The 21,135-nt window shown below is 34.3% G+C and overlaps 1 protein-coding gene and 1 long non-coding RNA gene across 17 annotated transcripts in view; one reads left to right on the top strand and one right to left on the bottom strand.

Moving 5' to 3' along the window:
* CEP78 (centrosomal protein 78) overlaps window positions 1-20,901 on the top strand; it is a 28,753-nt gene extending 7,852 nt beyond the window's left edge. For 8 of the 15 annotated variants that reach the window (XM_087886116.1, XM_087886118.1, XM_087886115.1 and 5 more), the window contains 12 exons: window positions 701-804; window positions 2,404-2,578; window positions 3,491-3,604; window positions 5,996-6,060; window positions 7,709-7,814; window positions 10,883-11,018; window positions 12,496-12,541; window positions 12,745-12,894; window positions 14,727-14,804; window positions 15,505-15,671; window positions 16,223-16,373; window positions 19,993-20,901. In XM_087886116.1, coding sequence (XP_087742242.1) covers window positions 701-804; window positions 2,404-2,578; window positions 3,491-3,604; window positions 5,996-6,060; window positions 7,709-7,814; window positions 10,883-11,018; window positions 12,496-12,541; window positions 12,745-12,894; window positions 14,727-14,804; window positions 15,505-15,671; window positions 16,223-16,373; window positions 19,993-20,487 — 1,787 coding nt within the window. In that variant the 3' untranslated portion in view covers window positions 20,488-20,901. Of the gene's footprint in view, window positions 1-700; window positions 805-2,403; window positions 2,579-3,490; window positions 3,605-5,995; window positions 6,061-7,708; window positions 7,815-9,638; window positions 9,657-10,882; window positions 11,019-12,495; window positions 12,542-12,744; window positions 12,895-14,726; window positions 14,805-15,504; window positions 15,672-16,222; window positions 16,374-19,992 lie in introns of all 15 variants that reach the window. The other 7 variants (XM_087886109.1, XM_087886113.1, XM_034410189.3 and 4 more) reach the window with 1 other exon arrangement.
* Window positions 11,784-20,150, bottom strand: LOC132711471 (uncharacterized). 2 transcript variants are annotated; one of them, XR_015732235.1, is made up of 3 exons: window positions 20,075-20,150; window positions 17,016-17,152; window positions 11,784-12,145 (listed from the first exon to the last, which is right to left on the bottom strand). It is a non-coding gene; the product is annotated as an uncharacterized LOC132711471 (long non-coding RNA). The 2 variants fall into 2 exon arrangements; XR_009622332.2 differs by lacking the exon at window positions 11,784-12,145 and adding an exon at window positions 15,433-15,720.
* Window positions 20,902-21,135: the final 234 nt, after the last annotated feature.

The raw sequence follows: 21,135 nt of genomic DNA, 5'->3' as shown, positions 1-21,135 counted from the left end.
TCCACTGATTTCACCATTCTCTTCCTATTGTGGCAGTAAATTTGCTATTCATACCTAAATTGTCTGTGTGATTTGAACCATATGCTTGACATCAATTTTGGGTAAATAGGAGAGTTTGATCAGTTGATTTTTGTCTTGTTTGTAAAACCCTCCTATTTATTCATAAGCTTAATTTTAGTAACAGATTTACCACCCATATTTGCCATATACATCTGGGTAACTGCTATATACTAATTTTTTAAGGGATGGAGAAATATTATTTCATAGGGAATAAAAAAAGACATGTTGGATGTAGAAGTGATGCTTTAATTCCCCATATTGCATGATATGCATGTTGTCTGGCATATGTGGTTCATATAAATCGGATTCATTTTTTACATGCAAGAACAAAAGTTGCTGTACAATAGGGCTTTTAAAATTCCAGTTTGCTATATGATGTGAAATGTAAGTATCTAAGTCTGAGATTATAAGTGTAAGCCAAATATAATGTTTTTATGTAGAAATACATTCTTCCCACTTGTACTACCACCCATTCTTCCAGACTAGATGTTAAAGGCATGGGTGGGGATACTGGAGGAGGGAGTTTCCCTCTTCCAGTGATAGAAGAGTGAGCCATTAGAGTCTTTAAATGAAGTACTGTCATTTTACTTTAAAAAAATACATTTAAGATGAATAATGGAGGGGTTTTTTTTGTTTTCAGTAATTTGTCAAAGTGTGAAGAATTCGGCTTGCATCAAATCTATAGATTTTACAGGATGCAGTTTAACCTGGCGAGGAACAGAACACATGGCCAGCATCCTGAAAGTAAAAAAAAAAACTTTGTATAAAACTCATTTAAAGTTTGATTACAGGTAGTCCTTGACTTACAACCACAATTAGGACTAGAATTTATTTGGTAAGTCAGTGTGGTTGTAAAGTGAGTTATCATGTGATAACTCAGTTCTACCATTTTTATTGTGGTAAATCGAATCACACAGTTGTTAAGTGAATCATGAGATCATTAAGTGAATCTATCTTCCCCAGTTGACTTTGCTTGTTGGAAAACGGCTAGGAAGGTTGCAAATTGTGATCATGTGACCACAAGACTCTGTGACCAATGTAAATGTGAACTGGTTGCCAAGCCCCTGAATGGCAAGTACTTATTGGTGGGGTGGTATGATGATGTAACTTGAAGAAAGGTCTTAAATCACTTCTGAGGCCAACATAACTTTGAACTGTTATTAACAAACGGTTGTAAGTCAAGGACCACCTGTGCTATTTGAGTGATCTATTTCTACTTGCTTTCAATTTGTGAAGATAACGCTAATAATTTCTCTGCCTAAGATGTTCGTGGGTTGTAGCTGTTTCAAAATATTTAAGAAATGTAGTTTACTACTTATCAGTTCTTTTTTTCTGCAGCTCATAAATTTGAATGTATTGTAAGCTCCCTAGAGAACCTTTGAACTAGTTAAAATTTTAAACAGCAGTGAATCTGGGCCTAATGTGGAGTCTGTTTCCATTCCAAGCAGTTGTTGAAACAATTCTTAAATGTTCTCTTCTTCCTTTCTGTGCCATATGTTTATTTATGTTTTAGCTTGTTTGTAGATATGTTGAATTTTGCTCTATCTGCATGCTTCTTAAATTTCAGCAGATTTTCCCATCCTCTCTTTCAGACTACAGTCATCATCCATTTCTGTCATTTTGAATAATAGTTATAATCAGATACATCCAAAACAACCCCAGAAATATGGAGGATACTGGGTTGAGAAGAGTTGGTTTAAAGTATTTAGAATGGCAACACTTATTTCTGCACAAAACATTTTTTAAATAAATAGTATTTATGGAGGTTATAAAATACTTATGCTTACAATATAGTCTTACACTGTAGTCTTTTTTGTTAATGAGTCTGTTAGCCAAATTATATTTTCTCCTGAGGATGTGGTATAGCAGTGGTCCCCAACCTTTTTAACGCCGCGGCCCGCTGAGCGCGCGCAGGGGTGGGGCCACGGCCCAGGAGCTTTTGCGCACGGCCCAGTGCGCAAAAGCGGCCGGGGGACATGAACGCTGCAGCGCAAAGGCTCCTGGGCCGTGCGCTGCAGCGTTCATGTCCCCCGGCCGCTGCGCGGCCCGGTGCCAGGTACTCCACGGCCCGGCACCGGTCCGCGGACCGGGGGTTGGGGACCACTGTGGTATAGGATTGCATAGTTTATGAATGTACTTATAAACACTCATCTATCTTTCTCAAGTTCATAATAAGATAAAATTCATATAAGATAAAATTCTATTCTTAGAGGAAATAATTTGAAATAAAATATTTTATATCTGTTTTTAATAACTCATTTTTTAGTTCCGTTTTTATTTTTCCTAAAAAGCTAATGTCTAACTCACCTTTTCAATAGCTATGTTTATTACGGTATTTTACAGCATCAGGCAATGAAAAGACATGGTGAAGCTTGGGCTGAAAGTCTCCGCTATAGGAGACCTGATTTTGATTGTATGGCTGGCTTGAGGCGCATCACTCTCAACTGCAATGCTCTTATTGGTGATCGAGGTGCTGCTGTTTTAGCTGATTGCCTTGCAGAAGATCTGTGGCTAAAAGGTATGTTTTGTAGATTTAGTTCTGAATGTTCATTTATTTTTGTGTTTTACTGATCAGTAATTTAAATTTTAAAATGTCAAACTGCTGCTTTTCCAAGTTATTTAAAGATGTAATATGATTCTTTTAATATAATTCAAGTTTATTATATACTTTTTAATGACATGTTCTAGCTCTTAGATTTATGTGGACTGCTTTTTTAAATGTAGCTTAACACAATTGCTATCTTTTCTAATTTTTAATTTTTTCAAGACTATGTAAAAACTGAATTCTAAAGGGTTTGTCCTCACCTGCAAGTAACATATGTGTTATGTGTTGAAGATTATAAGTCTAAAAGACTTTTCTTCTGAGGTGGGTTATTCACATAGTGGATTTATGTACTGTTACAACAAGACATGAATGGAACGTAATGTCTCCAGTGTTACAAGTTGCCAACTGATAGCACTATTGATATGCTTGAAGCTCTGGTGTTTTTTTAGCGTCTGTTCTTACACTATACTTAGTGAAATTGTGTGAGGAAAAGTGTTTCTATTGTTCGTGAAATGGAAACATATAGTGAGTTCCTGTCAGTGTGCTTTAACCTATGCACCATCATAAAATCCATGTGAGGTCAATACTGACCATTCCAGGTTGTATCATTATAAAGAGTGCATCATCAATCTTAAAAGAGCCTTAAATAAAATTAATCAGGAAACTATTGTCAAACAATGCTATGTGAAAGTCATATGCAACCATGAAACTGACAAATTATTATTGAGATTGAAGATTATAGTATTAAAGTAGTTTATTTTTTCTTTGAATTGTAATTATGTGTTGATAGATGATGGCAGAAATAATATATTTGTTTTATAGACATTGGTGCTTAAATATTCATAGACCATGTGGTGTATTAATGTCAGCTCTCTATTATTCAAGCACTTGATTTGCAGCAATGTGGAATTAGCAGTGAGGGGGCAAAATCACTTTTGGATTCATTTAAAACTAACAGAACATTGGTGGTTCTGGACATCAGAAAAAATCCATTAGTAGGTATGTCTGCTTCTATTTATTTTTTCTGAAGGTTTAAAAGGATTAAAGTTGAAATTCCATTTTACCTGGAATTTATAATGCACGCAGCATTTCCTTTATTATAAAATAATGTCATTTCCATGGGGATGTGCAAATCATTCCATGCATAATCAGTTTCATGTACAGTTGGTTTTGGGTAGTCTGGCACACATTTCTGATGTTCTCAGAAAACCGTTCTATACCATTTATTCTCAGATAATACTAAAACTTTTGTTCTGGAGCAAAGTGATTAGATAAGGGGGAAAGAAGGAAAAAGTCAAGTGAAGATTTCCTTGGCAATTGCAAATATAAACATTCCTAGTGGCAGCAGGGAAAGAGGAAATTGGAATGGTGGGGAATAGGCAGATTTATGAGATATACAGTACCTCACTTCTACATTTGTAATGGTGAGGGGAGCGGAACAGGAGAAAGGTGGGTTGGGAAGTGAAGGTACTGAGAATATGGGGTTGGGGAGGAATGGAACAATGCACAGATTGTGTGGAGAAGAAGGAAAGAGGGAGAAATGTATACTAGACTTACTGTACTTACACCATTTATTCTGAGTTCCTCCTAGCTTTTAGTTTGTCTGGTTCTGCCAAGCTGCAGTTACTTTAGAACTTACAGAATACGATGGTTTCTTTTAGGTTCAGAACAAACATATTTTTAGTTTTGTATACTCCTGTTTTTTTTTGTTTGTTTGTTTGTTTTACATTTTTTTTCAATTTCAGTATAAGAAAAATCAGGGCATCGTTTATAACTTTCCTTTTTGAAAAGCAACATCAGAAGATGACTTCAAATATGCATAGAAAAAGATAATGCCAAACAAAGCCCAAAATTTAGTAGAGGGTCATAATTTAAACAGGGTTGAAGAAGCATGATTGCTACTTTTAATCACAACCCATTCTCATTAGGCTTTCAACTCTTTTCTCCCAAAGTACTTTCTTATGGATTTCTATTGCTGGCTTCTGTAGAGCTGTACTGTATAGTGTTTCAGACTTAAAAGCAAAATGCAAAGTTGCTTTTTAGCGCCTGTCTGCAATGCATAAATTCACCAGGATCATTTCCTGAGATCACTTGCCTACAATTCAATCCCGGGAGAAGATAACATTTGATTTGAGGAATTGCAGTCAACATTATATGTTTATAAGCCTCATATGCTATACAGCTATCTAGAGAAAGATGTGAGGAGCCCACATTTGACTTGTCTGTCACAATAAATTTATGCTATGTGTTTTCTGACAGCAAGACTTGATTGTTATCATAATTGGTTGTGAAAAATTGGTTCAAAACCGGTATGTGGGTTAACCTCTTTTCCTTAGATAGCCAGAACAGCATTGAACTCAAGTACATGCATGATATTCTACCTAATGTAAAAGAAAAAAGTAGGAAATAAACATTTAATAATGAGAGAATAAACAAACATTACCTTAACGAACCCTGGAGTTTTGTTTAGTACAAAACTACTGAAGGCAGTAAATATGGTTATCTTTTCCTGCACTGTTATTTAAAAACTAGTTTCTTTTGAAATCTAAGCATTAATATATTACATTTTGAATCTAAACTATGTATAAGAATTAACTAATTATGTATGAATAGACTACCTGTATTATACTACAATAATACAGGTAGTCCTTGACTTACGACCGGTCACTTAGTGACTGAAGTTATAACAGACCCTTAAAAGCTATTTAAAAGGTTTAAAAGTTATGGTTTCTGCAGTGCCCCATGATCACATGAAGAAAATTTGCCCTTACTATTCAAGGATGCTGCAGTGGCCCCTTCACCTATTGTATTTCTCCCTCATCCTGTACGCCTTCTGCCTGCTTCCCACTTTACTGGGTCTTAAAGCCTCCTCCACCTTCCTGTCACTAATTGTTCATTTACCTTTTGTAGAGCTCTGGTACTTGTGTTGGGGAAGGAAAGCAGGCCACTCTGCCCCTAAGTATGCCTAGGCCATGTGGCTTTGCCCCAGAAGTGGGCACCATTTTTGGAGAAGCTGCAATGAATTATAGCTTCTCTAAAAGTTGTGCCCATTTCTGGGACAGCACCATGTGATCTGCAGGGATGCTAAGGTGTGGGAAGTGGAGCATCAGGTGCTTTAGGGAGATGTACAGTGCTGTACTCTGCTTAATGCTTAATGACTGCATTGGGGAGAGTGGGGGTGGAGTGAGGATTGTTAAGCGAGGTGTTCATGTAGGTGCTTCACTTAACAATCATCATGACTTGCAACCATAGTGGGTAGGCTCTGTTCTGGTTGTAACTTAGTTGTAACTAAGAGCAGAAAAAAGCAATGATCAATAAGTTACATAGAAATTTCTTTCCTTTTTTGGAAGTATATGATGCGAGCATTAACTTTTTATTCTATCTTTGTAGATCATGCATTAATGAAGAAAATAATTGAAAAGGTTCTCATGAATGCCAATGGCACTAACGTGGAGGTATAAGCTAAATATTCTTCATTATTACATTAATAATGTAATGAACATAAAATAATGCAGCATGTTTCTGCTAGCCTTTGCTCTTGTTGAAATTGTTGTAGGTTCCTCTATGTTTTTTACAGTGGAACTCTTACATGTAGTATTCAATTTCTGATCGGAATTGAGCCAAAATTATGGTTGTAATTTGTTGCAGTCATTAAGTGAGTCATCACGAGACTGCCCAATTTTACTACCTGTTTTGCAGCAGTCATTAAGCAAATCTGTTGTAGCCACTGAGCATTCTTTGTCAGAAATAAAGGCCAGAAACCTGCAACAAACATTGAAAATTGCAGTCACATGATCACGGGACACTACAAATGGCTATAAAGACGAGCCGAATGCCAAGGAACCAAAATGCAATCATCTGATTGCAGGGTGAAGTATGGCTGTTGTAACTTCAAAATTGGGTTATAAGTATCTTTTGGGGGTCTATTGCAACTTTGAATGGCCATTAAACGAGGACCACCTGTATAAGAACTTTATTTTTCAGTTTGTTCAAAGGTGCATTTTTCCTGATATGTTTGAGACAGTTACTTCAATTCAAGTAAATTTTGCATAGATATTGAGTATTTTCCATCAATATCAGTTCTGTTATCTAGTTTCCAATTTTTCAGTCTGTAATTCAAGATTGGGAATCAAAGTTGTTCCAGTCCTAAAGCACAGCATGATGTCATCCATTGGTCTCAATATAGATTTATATAATATTGGTACTGTAGGAAACCTGTGAATTCCATAGTATGAAAGTAATATTCTCAGCAACTTGCTATTTACAAAACTGTACATAAAAAGAATTGCATCTGGCATCTGAATGGTTTTTCCACCTGCTATCTTACTGGTTCATGTTCATCAGTAGGCAAAAGAGCTGTTGCGGGTCAGACTAAAATTCAAATTATGTGATGACAGTATAATGACAAGGTTAGAGTTTCACCAAACTTATTATTACTATTTCTTCTGCAAAGTAGTAGTCATGGAAATCAGTAGATGAAGGAACCTCTTGTGGGTTGTCTGCAAAGTAATCAAAATAGGTCAGATAGCGTTTGTTCCATTCATGCAAATATTTAGACAACTGTTTAGTCTAAATATACCGGTATTGGATTGTGCTTAAATGGATAATTTACTAGTGGAGAATGTTCTGTAGAAGAGGATACAGTCCTTGAATTGAGTCTAATTGATGCAAAATAGTAGAAATATTATTTTCTATAATCTATTATTGATGTAGCCTAAAATTGCATTTGACTGACTGATGAAGCTTCTGATCAACTGTAAGATCCTTTTGATACATGTTATCAGCCAGAGATTCCCTACTCTACAACTGTATAATTCTTTACCTAAATGAAGAACTTTTCCCTCTTTTATATTTAATTCTGTTTTAGCACGTTTCTTTTATCTATCAAGATTATTTTGAATTTGTTTTTATAATATTAGCCATCCCACCCAAACAATTAAAGAAACAATGTTATTAATAAAGAAAAAGGTATCTATTTAATTTTTTAAAAAAATTAGTGCTATCCTAAAGCTTCTTTAGTATGTGTAATTGCATGTTACTTAAAGTTGGAAGTAACTACTACTAAACCAAAATATCTGCTGTTTTCCATCCCTGGTATTCTAGTACAAGTGGCTTCCTTCTCCACTCTCAAAAGATGTCAAAAACAAACCCAAAAAAAGAACAGTTGTCTTGGGAAATGGCAGAAAAGGAAAAGCTACTATACGTATTGGTAATTATTTTATTTGTTTTTGTATGAGTTGATATATACATTCTTTTATTATATTAGCGAGTTGCTATTCTCTTATATTACGAGTTCCCCAACCCCCAGTCCGTGGACCAGCACCAGGCCACAGCATGCCAGAAACTGGGCCGCACAAACAAGGAAGCCCCATCCACAGGATGCAGGCACCACATGAAACCATGTCCCCTCCAATCCGTAGAAAATCCTCTCTCCATGGAAATGGTCCCTGGTGCCCAAAAGGTGGGGGCCGCTGTCTTATACCAGTAGAAGAGAATAGTTGAACTGTGTGGTCCTTGGTGCTCTCTGAGGTTGGTTATTTATTTGCAAACATTTCATTATCAAACTAGGTAACATCACCGGTGTTTTTATTCTCTTATGCATGTATAACAATTTAAAAACTGAAACAAGTTGTCAGAAGTTTCTTTAATGCCCAAATAAACTGACAATAATTATTTAATACAGGTAATTTGATTACCTAATATTTTAACATTTAGAAATCACAAGAAAACATGATCTAATTGTGTTATGATTAATCTCATTAATCAGTGTTTCAACCAAATAAAAAGTCAGCTCTCATATCTTTCTATGAAGATACAAAACTATCTCAACAACCAAGAGAGCTAATGTATTTTTAAAGCTCCAAAATTTACGAAATACCATTTAAAGTGTTTAAATTTGTATTTTGTTCTATCATACGATAATTGTCAACCTGAACAGAAATATGAATACTTTTCATATATACTAAATAGGAACAAACAATCCAGTTATAGGCTTTTGGTAGCATTTCTACTCATACATTACAGTAAGGAAATTATACCTTTATAAGTCTAACAAATTTGACTAGATTTTAAATGTGCAGTGAATGCTTGCTTTACTCAATTTACCAAGGATTCTCAAAGCCTATTCTTGGCTATTTCTGGAAATTTAGATAAAATATAACTTATTTTTTATCACTAATATGCTACTCCTTTTCCCTCAGTATAAGAGTGCAAATTTACTTGGAAGTAAGTCCAACATGTTGTTGTTTTATCTGGCTCTGACCTTTCCATTCTGTAGAATAGATGAAGCTGTCTATTAAACTGGAGACTAGATCTCTGGCATTTCAGAGTGAATTCCAAAAAGAAACTTCAAAGTATGTAGGAATCTGAATGTAATATTTGTGGGTAACTTTTTAAAGCAGCTACCTGATTTCTTGGGATGGCATGGTTGCTCTCATCAGCTGCAAATGATTCTAAGAAAAGAAGCGCTTTAAAACTCTGTGGAGAGATGCTACATTTGTGTCCCTGTCAACCACAAAGCACTTTTTGGTGTGTGAATTTTAAATGCTAACTATTCTTAATTAAGAATTTTATAAAATGTTCCATTTTAAGCATAGTTTGGATATATGTTGAATTACATGTATATATTATGTTGAATTACATGTATATATTATGTTGAATTACATGTATATATCAACTTGTCATCTGATAAAGGAAGCATTTCAATATTGTTCTGAAGCCCAAGTATCTGTATACATTGATAAACATTAATACATATAGCTTTCATTGTGTATATGTATATTTGGGTTTTCTAATTCACAATTTTAAATTTTATGAGACAAGTTTGATTCAAATTTACAAAGGAAAAACAAGCCTTGTAATGCCTCTACTCTCTACTGAAAGTACGGAGTTGCTTAGCATAGTTTGTATTAGCTTCATTCAAGAAGTCTTAGCAAGTTAGTCACAAATTTCATGTTATAAATGGAAAGGCATCTAGACTATGCTTTTTTGGTTGATTTTTCCTGTTTGGCTATTTTTTCTGCTTTCGCTTCAGTAATTTGGAGACACAGAGGTAAGCATACAAAATGAGATTTTTGGAGCTAAAACTGCAGTCCTGTATTCATTTTGGCATGAAACTAATTGGACATATTTATTCTGTAATTCTGCATATTATTTATTGTATTGTCACTATCAAATGTGAAATATTGTCCTGAGCATCGAAGACTGTTTCAAGCTCATAACATTTCATAATGCCTGAAATGTTCTACTTCATGAAGTTTCACACCTGAAAAAGTTTGAAATGAAGCATTTTGCATATCCTGATTATAATAGGCTGAAAACATGCTTGTGCATTGTTTTTATTGGGAGTTTAGAATCATATTACCATGTTCTAGTGACTATAGTATATATTGCAGCTATATTTAAAACATCATTAGTCTTTGAGAGCAGAAAATGAAGTACCCTGTCCTTTCATAAAAGTTTTAGTAGGAAAAATTGTTAGAAAAATTGTTATGCTTTCTAATAACATTTGTTAGACTGGATAAAATATTGTTTATAGTTGCTATAAGATGTGATGTTACTTGTTCCTCGGTATTTTATTGCTTTAAAGTGTATCTTAACTATATATCTGTAAGCTACTTAGAATCACCACTGGTGAGATGGATTGCATACAAGTCTAATAATAAATAAAATATGTATAAAAAAATATTCTTTTCTTTTGCAATATAAAGGATGCATGAAAAATCGGGCTCCATAGACAATTTATTATATAAATTACATTAATATTCAAACAGGTTATCATTTTCTTCTAAAAGATGCCTTACTCGTTTGACATATGACCTTGAATGTTCCTAAGTGCAGTAACATTTTCTCTGGGGAAAAAAAATGGTTTGAATTTAGTTTATCCTGTATTTTGCAGATTAGAAGCATGAAAAGAAACCTTAAGCAAATTAATAGTAAATTCTGCAAAATCAAATTGCTTTTTCAGCCTTGTCCAATCTGGTACCTTCCAGATGTACTGACATCTGGAGACTACTAGTTTGGGTCACTGGGAAGAATTATGTATCAAGAAGATAATTCTATTATCATTTCTACAGCTAAAATTACATGGTGGTAGCTTCCAATTGTTGAATATTAAATCTAGAGTTTGTAGAATGAAATAGTTTCTTGGTAGATTGAATAGCTTTTTTAGACTGGGTTTACAGTAGAAATTCAATGCCATCCATATTCTCTAACCTAAAAATTCAACACTTGTTTATGTAGGTTATTTGAAAGTATTCTTTCTTTTGCTTGGCGCAGGATTTTCATCAAAAAAATCACCCAGTTCTGGTAAGACAACTTCATGGGATCAAGACAACTATGCTCCAAAGCCATTACCTCCAGGGACACATGGCTTCCTGCCCTGGCGTACTGCTGAACGTGCAAAGCACCATAGGTAATGTATACTGAAAGTGTTAAATTTATGTGTGTGTGTGTGTGTCCACATATATAGTTGGGGTTTTGAAAAACTGAATTCACAAAATACATCTAAGTAATACCATGTTACCCCGAAAATAAGACCCTGTCATATATTTTTTGAACCCCGAAATAAGCGCTTGGACTTATTTTCAGGGCGGTCTTTTGGGGCACATGGAGTAAGACGGGGCTCCTCTTGCCGTCTTACCTGATTTCAAGTTCTGTCTCCATAACCTAACCAGAGGAAATGGCAGAGACCAACTGTGCATGCGTTTTAATATTTTCGGGGAGGGCTTACTTGGGGGGAGGTATTTTAGCGCATGCACACAAAAGCCCGATTGGTCATATTATCCAGGGAGGGCTTATTTTGGGGAAAACAGGGTAGTTTCACAGATTGTAGCTAGACCCTAAACTGCAGCACAATATTGAGAGTATATGCACTCAATCAAAGGAATTAAAAATAACATTCCTGAAATATAGTCCAGCCAGACTATAAAAAATTAACAGATAAGAATTAAACATCTATTAAAATCACACAAAAGAAATGACATCGATATAAACCACAATATTTTTACAAACACAGTGAAAACTTATATAGTTTATAAAAACCCTAAATTCTATCTGCTAGAACAGATTTTATTGCAGTCATTTGCTAGAGTTCCTCTAAAAGCAAAATAAAAGTTTACACCATACAAAATAAAGGAAATAATAAAAAATAAATAGCTATATAGTTGATGTGATATTAGGTCATTGTGATTTTAATGGACAATGAAACACACTTTGGCTACATTCAAAGAAACAATCATTCTGGTCAGCTAACAGAATGGATCTGAATTGCTTGAAAAGGAAATGCAATGCAATTGTATGTCTTTATAAAATATGTAAATCATCTTCTGTATGTCATATCTCTCTTAAAATTGAGCCACTTATGTTCAAAGTATTTTAATTCTTTCACCCAAATTCACTCAGTCACTTCTCTTTTCCCACCGGAATAACAGCATCCAATTTTTGTACAGTAGATTTGGCATTGAGTCATTTGACATTCAGTTGATAAGGATGTTGCTTCTCTGATTCTTGCTGGAAACAGTAGGGATAAATGGCAGTCTGCTGGAGAAAAAGAAATAATAGTCTTTCATGATCCACACTTCATCATCATTACCAAGTTCTTGACATTCTGATGTTTAAGAAGTGTGGCTTCTTGTTTACATTGCATTCTATAGCTAAGGGTTTTTTTTTAAAAAAAATGTATGTATTTATTGTGGAGATCTGCATTTATAATAGATAGGATGGTGATGCTAAAGGTGAGAGGTTAACTTATATGTATTGAAATATATTCATGATCAAAGTCTTATGAGAAAATAGTATTTACTTTATTGTATTGATAGATTTAAATCTTTGGCTACTGCAAATGTATTTTATTTTTAGATCTTTTCAAAATACCATTTTTTTTGTTTTAGGGCTTCATCTGCAAAAAACACCCATGAATTTCCATTGCAGATACAGGTAAGTAAAATGAATTCTAATCAACAAATTAAACTTTTATAATTGAATTTTTGAAGAGAACTTTATTCAGAAATATTTTAACAAGTGTTACATAATTTTGACTGTTGACTTATTGTCAACTTTGCCAAATATTATACCATTTATTTATAAAGTGGGACAATAGAATTAGAGCTAATACAGTTATATTTGCTTTATATACTCAGACAGGTATTCCTGTGACAGTGACTGTAGAAAGTGCTTCTGCTTCTGCATCTGAAACTGAGACAGAGGGTGCCATGGACAATATGATTTGCAGAAAGGATGCTACAGAATCCTCCAAATTAACCAATTTAAAACAATGGCATCAGTTACAGGTATGGCTTAACAATTTATAAAGCAATTATTAAATTAATAGCAATATTATGGAAATTATCCCAATAAGATTGCAATATCCTTTTTTTAAAATGTGGATCTTAAATGAAGTGTAGATGTTTAATAAAGATTAATATCTTCATTTCATTTAATCTTGGTGAGGGATTACAAAGTTACACAATTTGGAATAGTATCAGTTTTTCCTGTGACATTTTAAGTGAAAGAATACACATGTAAGTATTGCTTAATTATTGGGAAAAGAGATATGATTTTTTTTCCGCCCTGGACAACTCATTATAATGGAACTTGTGGATGACTTTGGGGGAAAAGGGGAAGAGATGCTGCCTAGGAAAGAGAAAGAAGGACTGGATGGGGCATGAATGGAGACTCCGGCTCCACCTGCAGACACACAAAAAAAGTGGCACGAAAGAAGACCCCTGCGGGGTCAGTTCTGGTGTGCAATATGGGCAGAATCAGATGGTGGGGGCAGCTGGTAGCAGTGGGAAGCAGGTGGCCAAAAGGTAGATGGGCCTGAACTTTGTTAATATGATATTAGGGGTGCTACTATAGGTGGAACTCTGAGGACCGCTCATAAGCCGTTAAAACTTTGAATACTTGCTGAGTGAATGGGCTTTAAGCGGGAACTGTAGAGTTTTCCATAGAGGCATGTGTTGAGATCAGCATTGTTTTATCTTCACTCTTTTTCGATGTTTTCTATAACATTACATGTATAAATAAAACAGGCAGGGTGCAGCCTTGCTTTTGTCATTTTGACGAAAGTCTGGTCTGTAGTCCCTCGTTTATGCATATCCCTTTTAGAATCTATGTCTTGATATTTAAATACACACTTACAGTCTTTAAAATTACTTTTTATTAAGTTACTGATATATTTAGTTTTTTCTGCTGACAGTCAATCTCCTTAGTGTGTGGGAGGTTTTAACTCAATACTTGAAATATTTTTCAAGGTTGCACCTGGAACCTCTGTACAAATAAAGAATATGGACTTTACCACTGAGCTGCTTCTTTTTGTATGATAAGTGGTTCACAATACTTTTAAAGTACACTTTTGGTTTTAGCTTGCATAATATGGCATATTCAACAAATTATGGTTAAAATCATGGCTTAGCATAATGCGAGCCAGTCCATTATTTTTAAGCTATTGCCTTTTGTTGTTGTTCTTAGCTGAAGACTGGTTCTAGAATTATTGAAAAATGAAAGAATAATACCTGATGCCATCAAATTCAGAAATGTACACATTTTCATTTGAGGACTAGCATATGGAAGTGAAAGCTTTTATATAACTTTTCAATGCCTTTTGATTAATAGATGTTATCTCTTCTAAAATAAATGTTGTGTCAAACAAAATTAACTAGAAGGAATCAACTTTTTAAAAATCATTATTATAGGACCAGTTTAGAAAAATTGCAGAATTGTAACTAGTGCTTTTGAGATAAGTATTTTAAAACAAATTTACATCCAAGCAAGGTTATTCCAATAATTGAGGTATTATTACCTAATGTTCAAATATAAAGATTTTTATTTTTATTAAAATAAAATAAAGGAATATATTACTGCAAACATCTAAGATTTGCATGAGTCTAGTAAATGTTTCAGTTGTATTGCCTAGGTTTTAAATTAATTAGGAAAACCGCTTTTTTGGTTAAGGTAATTTGATTTTTTAAATGTTAAAATCTTTCACTTTAAGATCAGAATGTACGCTTCAACCAAGGAAATTCAGAAATTTCAAAATTCTAAAATAAGACTGTTTTAAGTGCATTGTCTTTAAAATAGCATTGTTAAATGCTTCAGAGGATCACAGTCTGCATTTTGACAGATGGAGTATGAAGAATGTCACTTAAGACTAAAAGAAGAACGAAAAGCAAGAATGATTGCTGAAGAACGGATAATGGAGGTAATCATTTTCTTTCTTGGATACCAACATGCAAATAGGATACAATATTTTTCTTCAAGGTGTTTGACCTCCACTTTATAAAAAAATAGTTTCCATGCTATGTAATATTGTTGGGGTAAGAATTAGCAAGAGCCCAAATTTACCTGGCATGAGGGCCAAATATGAAACCTACAGGAACATTAACATTATATAGTCACTGAATTGTCAGGTAACACCACTGCAGTATCTGCTGGGAAACCCCCTCCTTTGATTTTTCTCCCTTCCCTCTTTTAATATAATATCTAGGTATATTTGGTTTCAGGGACCTGTATAAACAAATGGGCATTTTACAGTTTTCATAATGCACCAGGTGATTTCCGATAAGTTGCATAATTTTGATACCATAGTAGCAAAACATTTTTCTTCCTCAAATGCGAAGAAACAGAACACTAGTTTTGATCTCTTTTTGTCCTTTTCCGTATGGAATAGCAAATTGCAGATGAATTCTCAAGCTAGTGGATGAATATTTATTTATTTAGATGGCCATCACTGCTGCATTTCTTTCTTACTGCGCTCAAGTGTGTTTCTTATTTCATCTTTAATCTGAGATACCAGAAAGGAAGGGGGGCATCTAAAGGAAATGATAGCATTTCATTCCAAAAATCTTTATTGGAGAAAAGGTATTTGCAGTATTACAATTTTGTTTCATTATTTATTCTAGTTGGAATTGGAAAACACTCAATTACGGAATATAAATTGCTCTCTCTCAGAAGTTGTCCATGCACAGTCAGTAGCAAGCACAATACTAGAAGACGAAGGAGTGCTTGGTAGCATTGAGAATTCTTTCCAAAAGTTTCATGCTTTTTTAGATCTTCTTAAAGATGCTGGGTAAGAGAAGCCATTGATTGCCTTTTGAATGATCCTTGATGGTGTATGTCTGTGTATAACAGGATTAAAGAATAGCAGTGCTTTATCTTTTAAAATATCAAAATTACCAAATCATTCTTGAAAAGCAAAAACTGATTTGTTGAAAACTTGTTCCTGTGGTTTTAAAGAAATTGTTGGGCAGAACAAGTCCAGTTCAGAACACCTTCAGCACACCCTTTTATTGGAACAAGATTATGGGGCAAAAATAAGGAAGAAATTGTGTATTTCATAACTGGTATCTCTGTCCTTTTTCTGCAGTTTTTATTGTATTGTATTTATTTTTCTTCCAGTTGTGATATATTTAAAAATATATATTTAAAATATATCTGAAGACAATTTACATTTCTTTATAATTTTAGAGAACAGCTGGTACTTGGGATTCTCTTGTTTGCAATAAAATAGTAATTTAGTTTCTTCTACCATTTCAGAGCTTAATTATATAAATAATTAAATTAAAAATTTATAGTTTCACTATTTTTTAAGTGCATTTGTCATATTTTCATATTTTGCAGCCTTGGACAGCTTGCAACAATGGCTGGTATAGATCAGTCAGATTTTGGCGTATTACATCATCCCCAAATGACTTCTAGTGTAAAGCCAACTCTGATAGAAAGGGAGAAGTCATTTGAAGAAGAAAGACAAGAACACATGCAGAATTTTAAAGTAAGCTTGTTAACTCACTGCTCACAATACATAATTTGTATTTTTTTAAAAACTATTTGCTTGCTTTTAATCTACAAAATTTTCACATAGTTCTCTTCTGCATTTCTGTCTTTCCTCTGCTACTCTTGAACAGCCTTGCAAATAATAATGAAAATAATAGAAATAACTATTCATTCAACGACAATCATAGTGTCTCAACTATGTTGTAGTCTGATTATTTGGGTTCTAACTAAGAGCGTAGGATTCATAGTATGTAAGAAATTTTAAGCAATTTTTTTTTGCCAAGTCAATAGTGTCAAGTCTATTAAATTTTCAAATATTTAATGAATCTATTAATTTTATAACTTGGTTTATTGATTTAGAGGCCACCAATTCCAATATAATTCCAGGTATAGTCAGTACTTGACTTATGACCACAATTGAGCCCAAAATTTCTGTTGCTAAGTGAGACAGTTAAGTGACTGGCCCCATTTTGCGACCTACATTGTCACAGTTGTTAAGTGAATTATTGCAGTCATTAAGTTAGTAACATGGTTATTAAGTGAATTCGGTTTCCCCATGGGCTTTGCTTGCTAGAACGTCGCAAAAGGTGATCACATGACCCCCAGAACAATACAACTGTCATAAATATGAACTGCTTACCAAGCATCCAATTTGATCACATGACCATGGGAATGCTGCAATGGTCGTAAGTGTGTAAAATGGTCATAAGTCACTCTTTTCAGTGCTGTGGTAACTTCGAACGGTCACCAAACAAATGGTTGTAAGTTAAGGACTCCCTGTAGTTTAAGAAATAGAAAATGGCATGGCTTCAAGAGCTCCAATTACTAAATTTTTCTGGGCCTGTTTTGGAAGAAGTGGGAAACCAATATTGTAATAATTCAACTGGGGGGTGGGTGGATAATACTTGTATGTGTGTGGGGGTGGGGAGGATTCCTTTGTTTTAATACATCTTTTTTTCAATATTTTGTTTGTTTTGAGCTCCAATTACTATTAGTATTATAACTAATTAGTAATTGGACTTTCTTCCAAAGTCCTTCAAGTTCGAATCTCAATGTTTGTTACTTTTTCTCTTTGTTTTTTGTCAAATTTATTGTTTTTTATTGTTTATTGCTGTCTCTATGAACCACATTTTATTTGTTTGGATCATGATGATGCTGAACATTGCTATGTTTGATTCAGGTGTCTGTTGGTCTGTATTACTGTGCAAGTTCAAAGATGAAACCATAGATATTTTCATTAATGGCTATATCAAAGTTATTAAAAGCACTGCCATGATAAAACTTATGCACTGGAATTTATATAGAAAGTTTAGCTTTACTATTAACAAAAGCTACTGAGACCGCATATTTGAAAAAAAAATCTTTGAAAATTAAGATGAAGATACTATGGGATTTTAAAATAGACCAACAGATACCTGAAGCACAATTTACCAGATATCATCGTTATTACTACTAGCATTTCTATAACATGTATTCAAATAATTCTGTTACTAATTTTTTACTAGCCTGTTATGGGCTCAGTAACATAGAGAATAACATGAGAGAAATTAGAATGTGCTCTCTGCCCTTTTATCATTTGTTGTATTTCTGTGCAACAAATTGAAGATGAATGGTGTTCGTTGCATATTATGAGTCATTTCCTCATAATTTGTAGCTAGCACTGATAACTAAACATTTAACACAATAATTTGTGTTTCAAGCACTTTACATAGAGTGATTTCATTCAGTTTCTCAAAATACCCACTAATGAAAGTCCATTAGCATTATACAGCATTTTGAAAAAGAAATTACATCATCTTCTAAATGTAATAAATTATATATATACAGTGTGTGTGTGTGTGTGTGTGTGTGCGCGCGCGCGCGCCTGTTCTTCGCTACAAAACTAAGTGCTCGGGCTTGATAAATTGACACTTACAGCCTGAAACGTAATGTAGAATGTGTAACTCCGTAGCATCAGAGTGTGTTAATATAATGCAACTGGCAGTTGGAACAGATGGAGAGGGGGAGTAGAATGTCCCAGCTCGCAGCATCCATTGGTATTCATCTGGCTAGCATCCTGTCAGTGTGTGAGAGAGTTGAGGGGTGTTTGGAAACTCAAACAGAATTTGCAGTGTAAGCAAGAAGGAGACAGGAAGGAGGCTGGGCATGGCTTAGCTCAACTGTTCTGTAGTAAAGCTGCTTGCTGCTGTGAAAGTAAAACTGAAAGTGAAACTCCTCTGCTTGTGTTTTGCATTTGGAACACATTTCTTTTCAGGTGGGGAGGGGGAGTAGAACTCCTTAGCATCAGAGCGTGTTAATAATAATATAGGAAATACTAATGCTCTGATGGTCATTTTGAAAAATCCTTTCTTAGTGAGCACCTAGAAGCCAAGAAGAACATACGTGGCAAATTTCAAGTTTCTAGGCTTTACGGTTCTGGAGATTTTGTTATTCCGGCGTGAGTGGTTTTCGAAAATAAGACATCCCCTGATAATAAGCCTAATCAGGCTTTTGAGCGCATGGCAATAAGGCCAAGCGCTTATTTCAGGGGTCAAAAAAATATAAAACAGGGTCTTAGTTTTGCGGAAACACGATGTGTGTATGTATGTATATATTGTTAAGCAATGTGTGATGTGCTTTGTTTTAATTCTAAAAAACAAATGACAAGGCCTCAAAATGCTTCTATGTTATATTTTATCTTTACATCTTCCTACTGAGATAGTTCTGAAACAGGAACCATGGAGTGAACAGGTTTATATCCTAATTGAACTGAGTTATGGTAGTATTTCAATATGCTGAATCTGTGTTAAACTAATAGTTCAGACATATGAAGTGGCACTGTTAAATTGTGAAATGACTTACTCGGTTTATAGGAATTGTCATTCTTGTGACTAATGGTAGCATATGCCATTAGCAGCATAGCTAACTATGGCTAAACCATTACAGAAAGGAAGATACTGGAAGCAATTATTAAGTACACCTTTGGAAGGTTTTGTGAGATTTCCATGTTTCCCTGTACTTTCCAGCTATTTGTTTTGAATAGAATAGGAAAGGGTAGGGTAGGATAGGATAGGAAAGGAAAGGAAAGGAAAGGAAAGGAAGGAATAGAATGGGAAAGAATACAAAAGGATAGGATAGGAAAGAATAGAATAGAATAGGAATAGGAATAGGAATAGGAAAGAGAATAGAATGGGAAAGAATAGAAAAGGATAGGATAGGAAAGAATAGAATAGAATAGGAAAGGATAGGATAGGATAGGATAGGATAGGATAGGATAGGATAGAATAGAATAGAATAGAATAGAATAGAATAGAATCTGTAAGGGACCTTGGTGGTCTTCTAGTCTAGCCCCCTGCTCAAGCAAGATAACCTATATTTCAGATAAGTGACTGTCTAGTCTCTTAAAAACTTCCAGTGATGGAGCACCCATGATTTCTGAAGGCAAGCTATTCCACTGGTTAATTATTCTCACAGTTAAGTTTCTCTTTTATGCAGCAAACAACGATAGTCTGTGTATCATGACATGTTTTATCAGTGGAATTTCCTGCCAAAATACCTGCTAGGTTTGCAAATAGATTACACTTAGACATACAAAATTATTTCAGTCATTTTTTAATTGTTTTAATTTTTTTTCCTAGAATGCTGGCTCTACCTCTTTTCTGAGTCCTCTCACTTTCCAGAAAGACTTTGATTCATGTCAAGCAGTAAATAGTGACCTACCTGCAATAGCAAAAACTCAAGACCTTCAAGGTGTTGGTCCATCCCAGCAAAGCTTGTGGCAAGACATTGAAGCTAAAATAGATAGTTGGAGAATAGAAGATCATGAATCAAAACCCGCCCAGACAGCATCTGAGAAGAATAGCCAGCCTCTAGAATTGGAAACAAGGGATTCCTCTGTGAGGCAAATACTTACTGCTCGACTTTCAGTCTCTGAACCCGTTATCAATGTGCTTGGTAACAAATTTGGTGCTCCTATTGTTGAAAATAGTAAAGTTTCCTCAAAAAAACTTTCTTACACCACAGGCTTTACTACGGAAGATAAAAATCTACAACAGCCTGACCTTTCTAGAAATGACAGAGTGGAGTCTGATTCTGAAATACAAGAAAGTATCCATTCTGTAGGAAGTGCTTGAGGAATCCACTGGATTGTTCACTGAAATCAATTTACTGCATAAATCTTTGGTGTTATCCAAAATTATTATGCAATAATTTACATATGGTGGCAAAAGTAGAGAAGCAGTGACCAGATGCTGGTGAATAACAATTCCGGTATCCCATATGATTGGTCATATTGGTTGGAACTGCTGAGAGTTGTAACTTAGCAACAATCTGGAACATCAGAATTTCCTCACTTTTGCATGTAAGGATTTGCTTTTTTATACCTACCTTTTTTGCCATGTGAGTCTTAAGAACTTTGTTGCCAGTATTCCAAAAGATTGATTGCGCATTTTGGTTTTTATATGGTTTTATAAAGAATCTGGTGTGATTCAAATTATCATTTATAATTAAAATGAAAATAAAGTTTTTACATGATTCTAAGTAGAAAAGGATATTTGTTTGTTATTTTTATTCATTTTGGTGATCTACTTAATGCCAAATTTTATTCATTCTCAAATTGAGTTTCATTGCTGTTGTGAAGCAACTAAAATTAAAAGGATTAAAAAAAAAGCTTTGGTGCTTTTTTGGTCAGAAATATAACTTGTTTTAAATGATAGCTTGAATACTTTAAGGTTTTTTTAAATTTAATAATTTGGCTATTAAAAACAATTTGTTTCGCATAA

The sequence above is a fragment of the Pantherophis guttatus genome, chromosome 2 (genome assembly GCF_059756535.1).
Source record: "Pantherophis guttatus breed Tessera chromosome 2, ASM5975653v1, whole genome shotgun sequence".
Taxonomy (NCBI): Eukaryota; Metazoa; Chordata; class Lepidosauria; order Squamata; family Colubridae; genus Pantherophis; species Pantherophis guttatus.
This window is presented reverse-complemented; position numbering and strand designations above follow the sequence as displayed.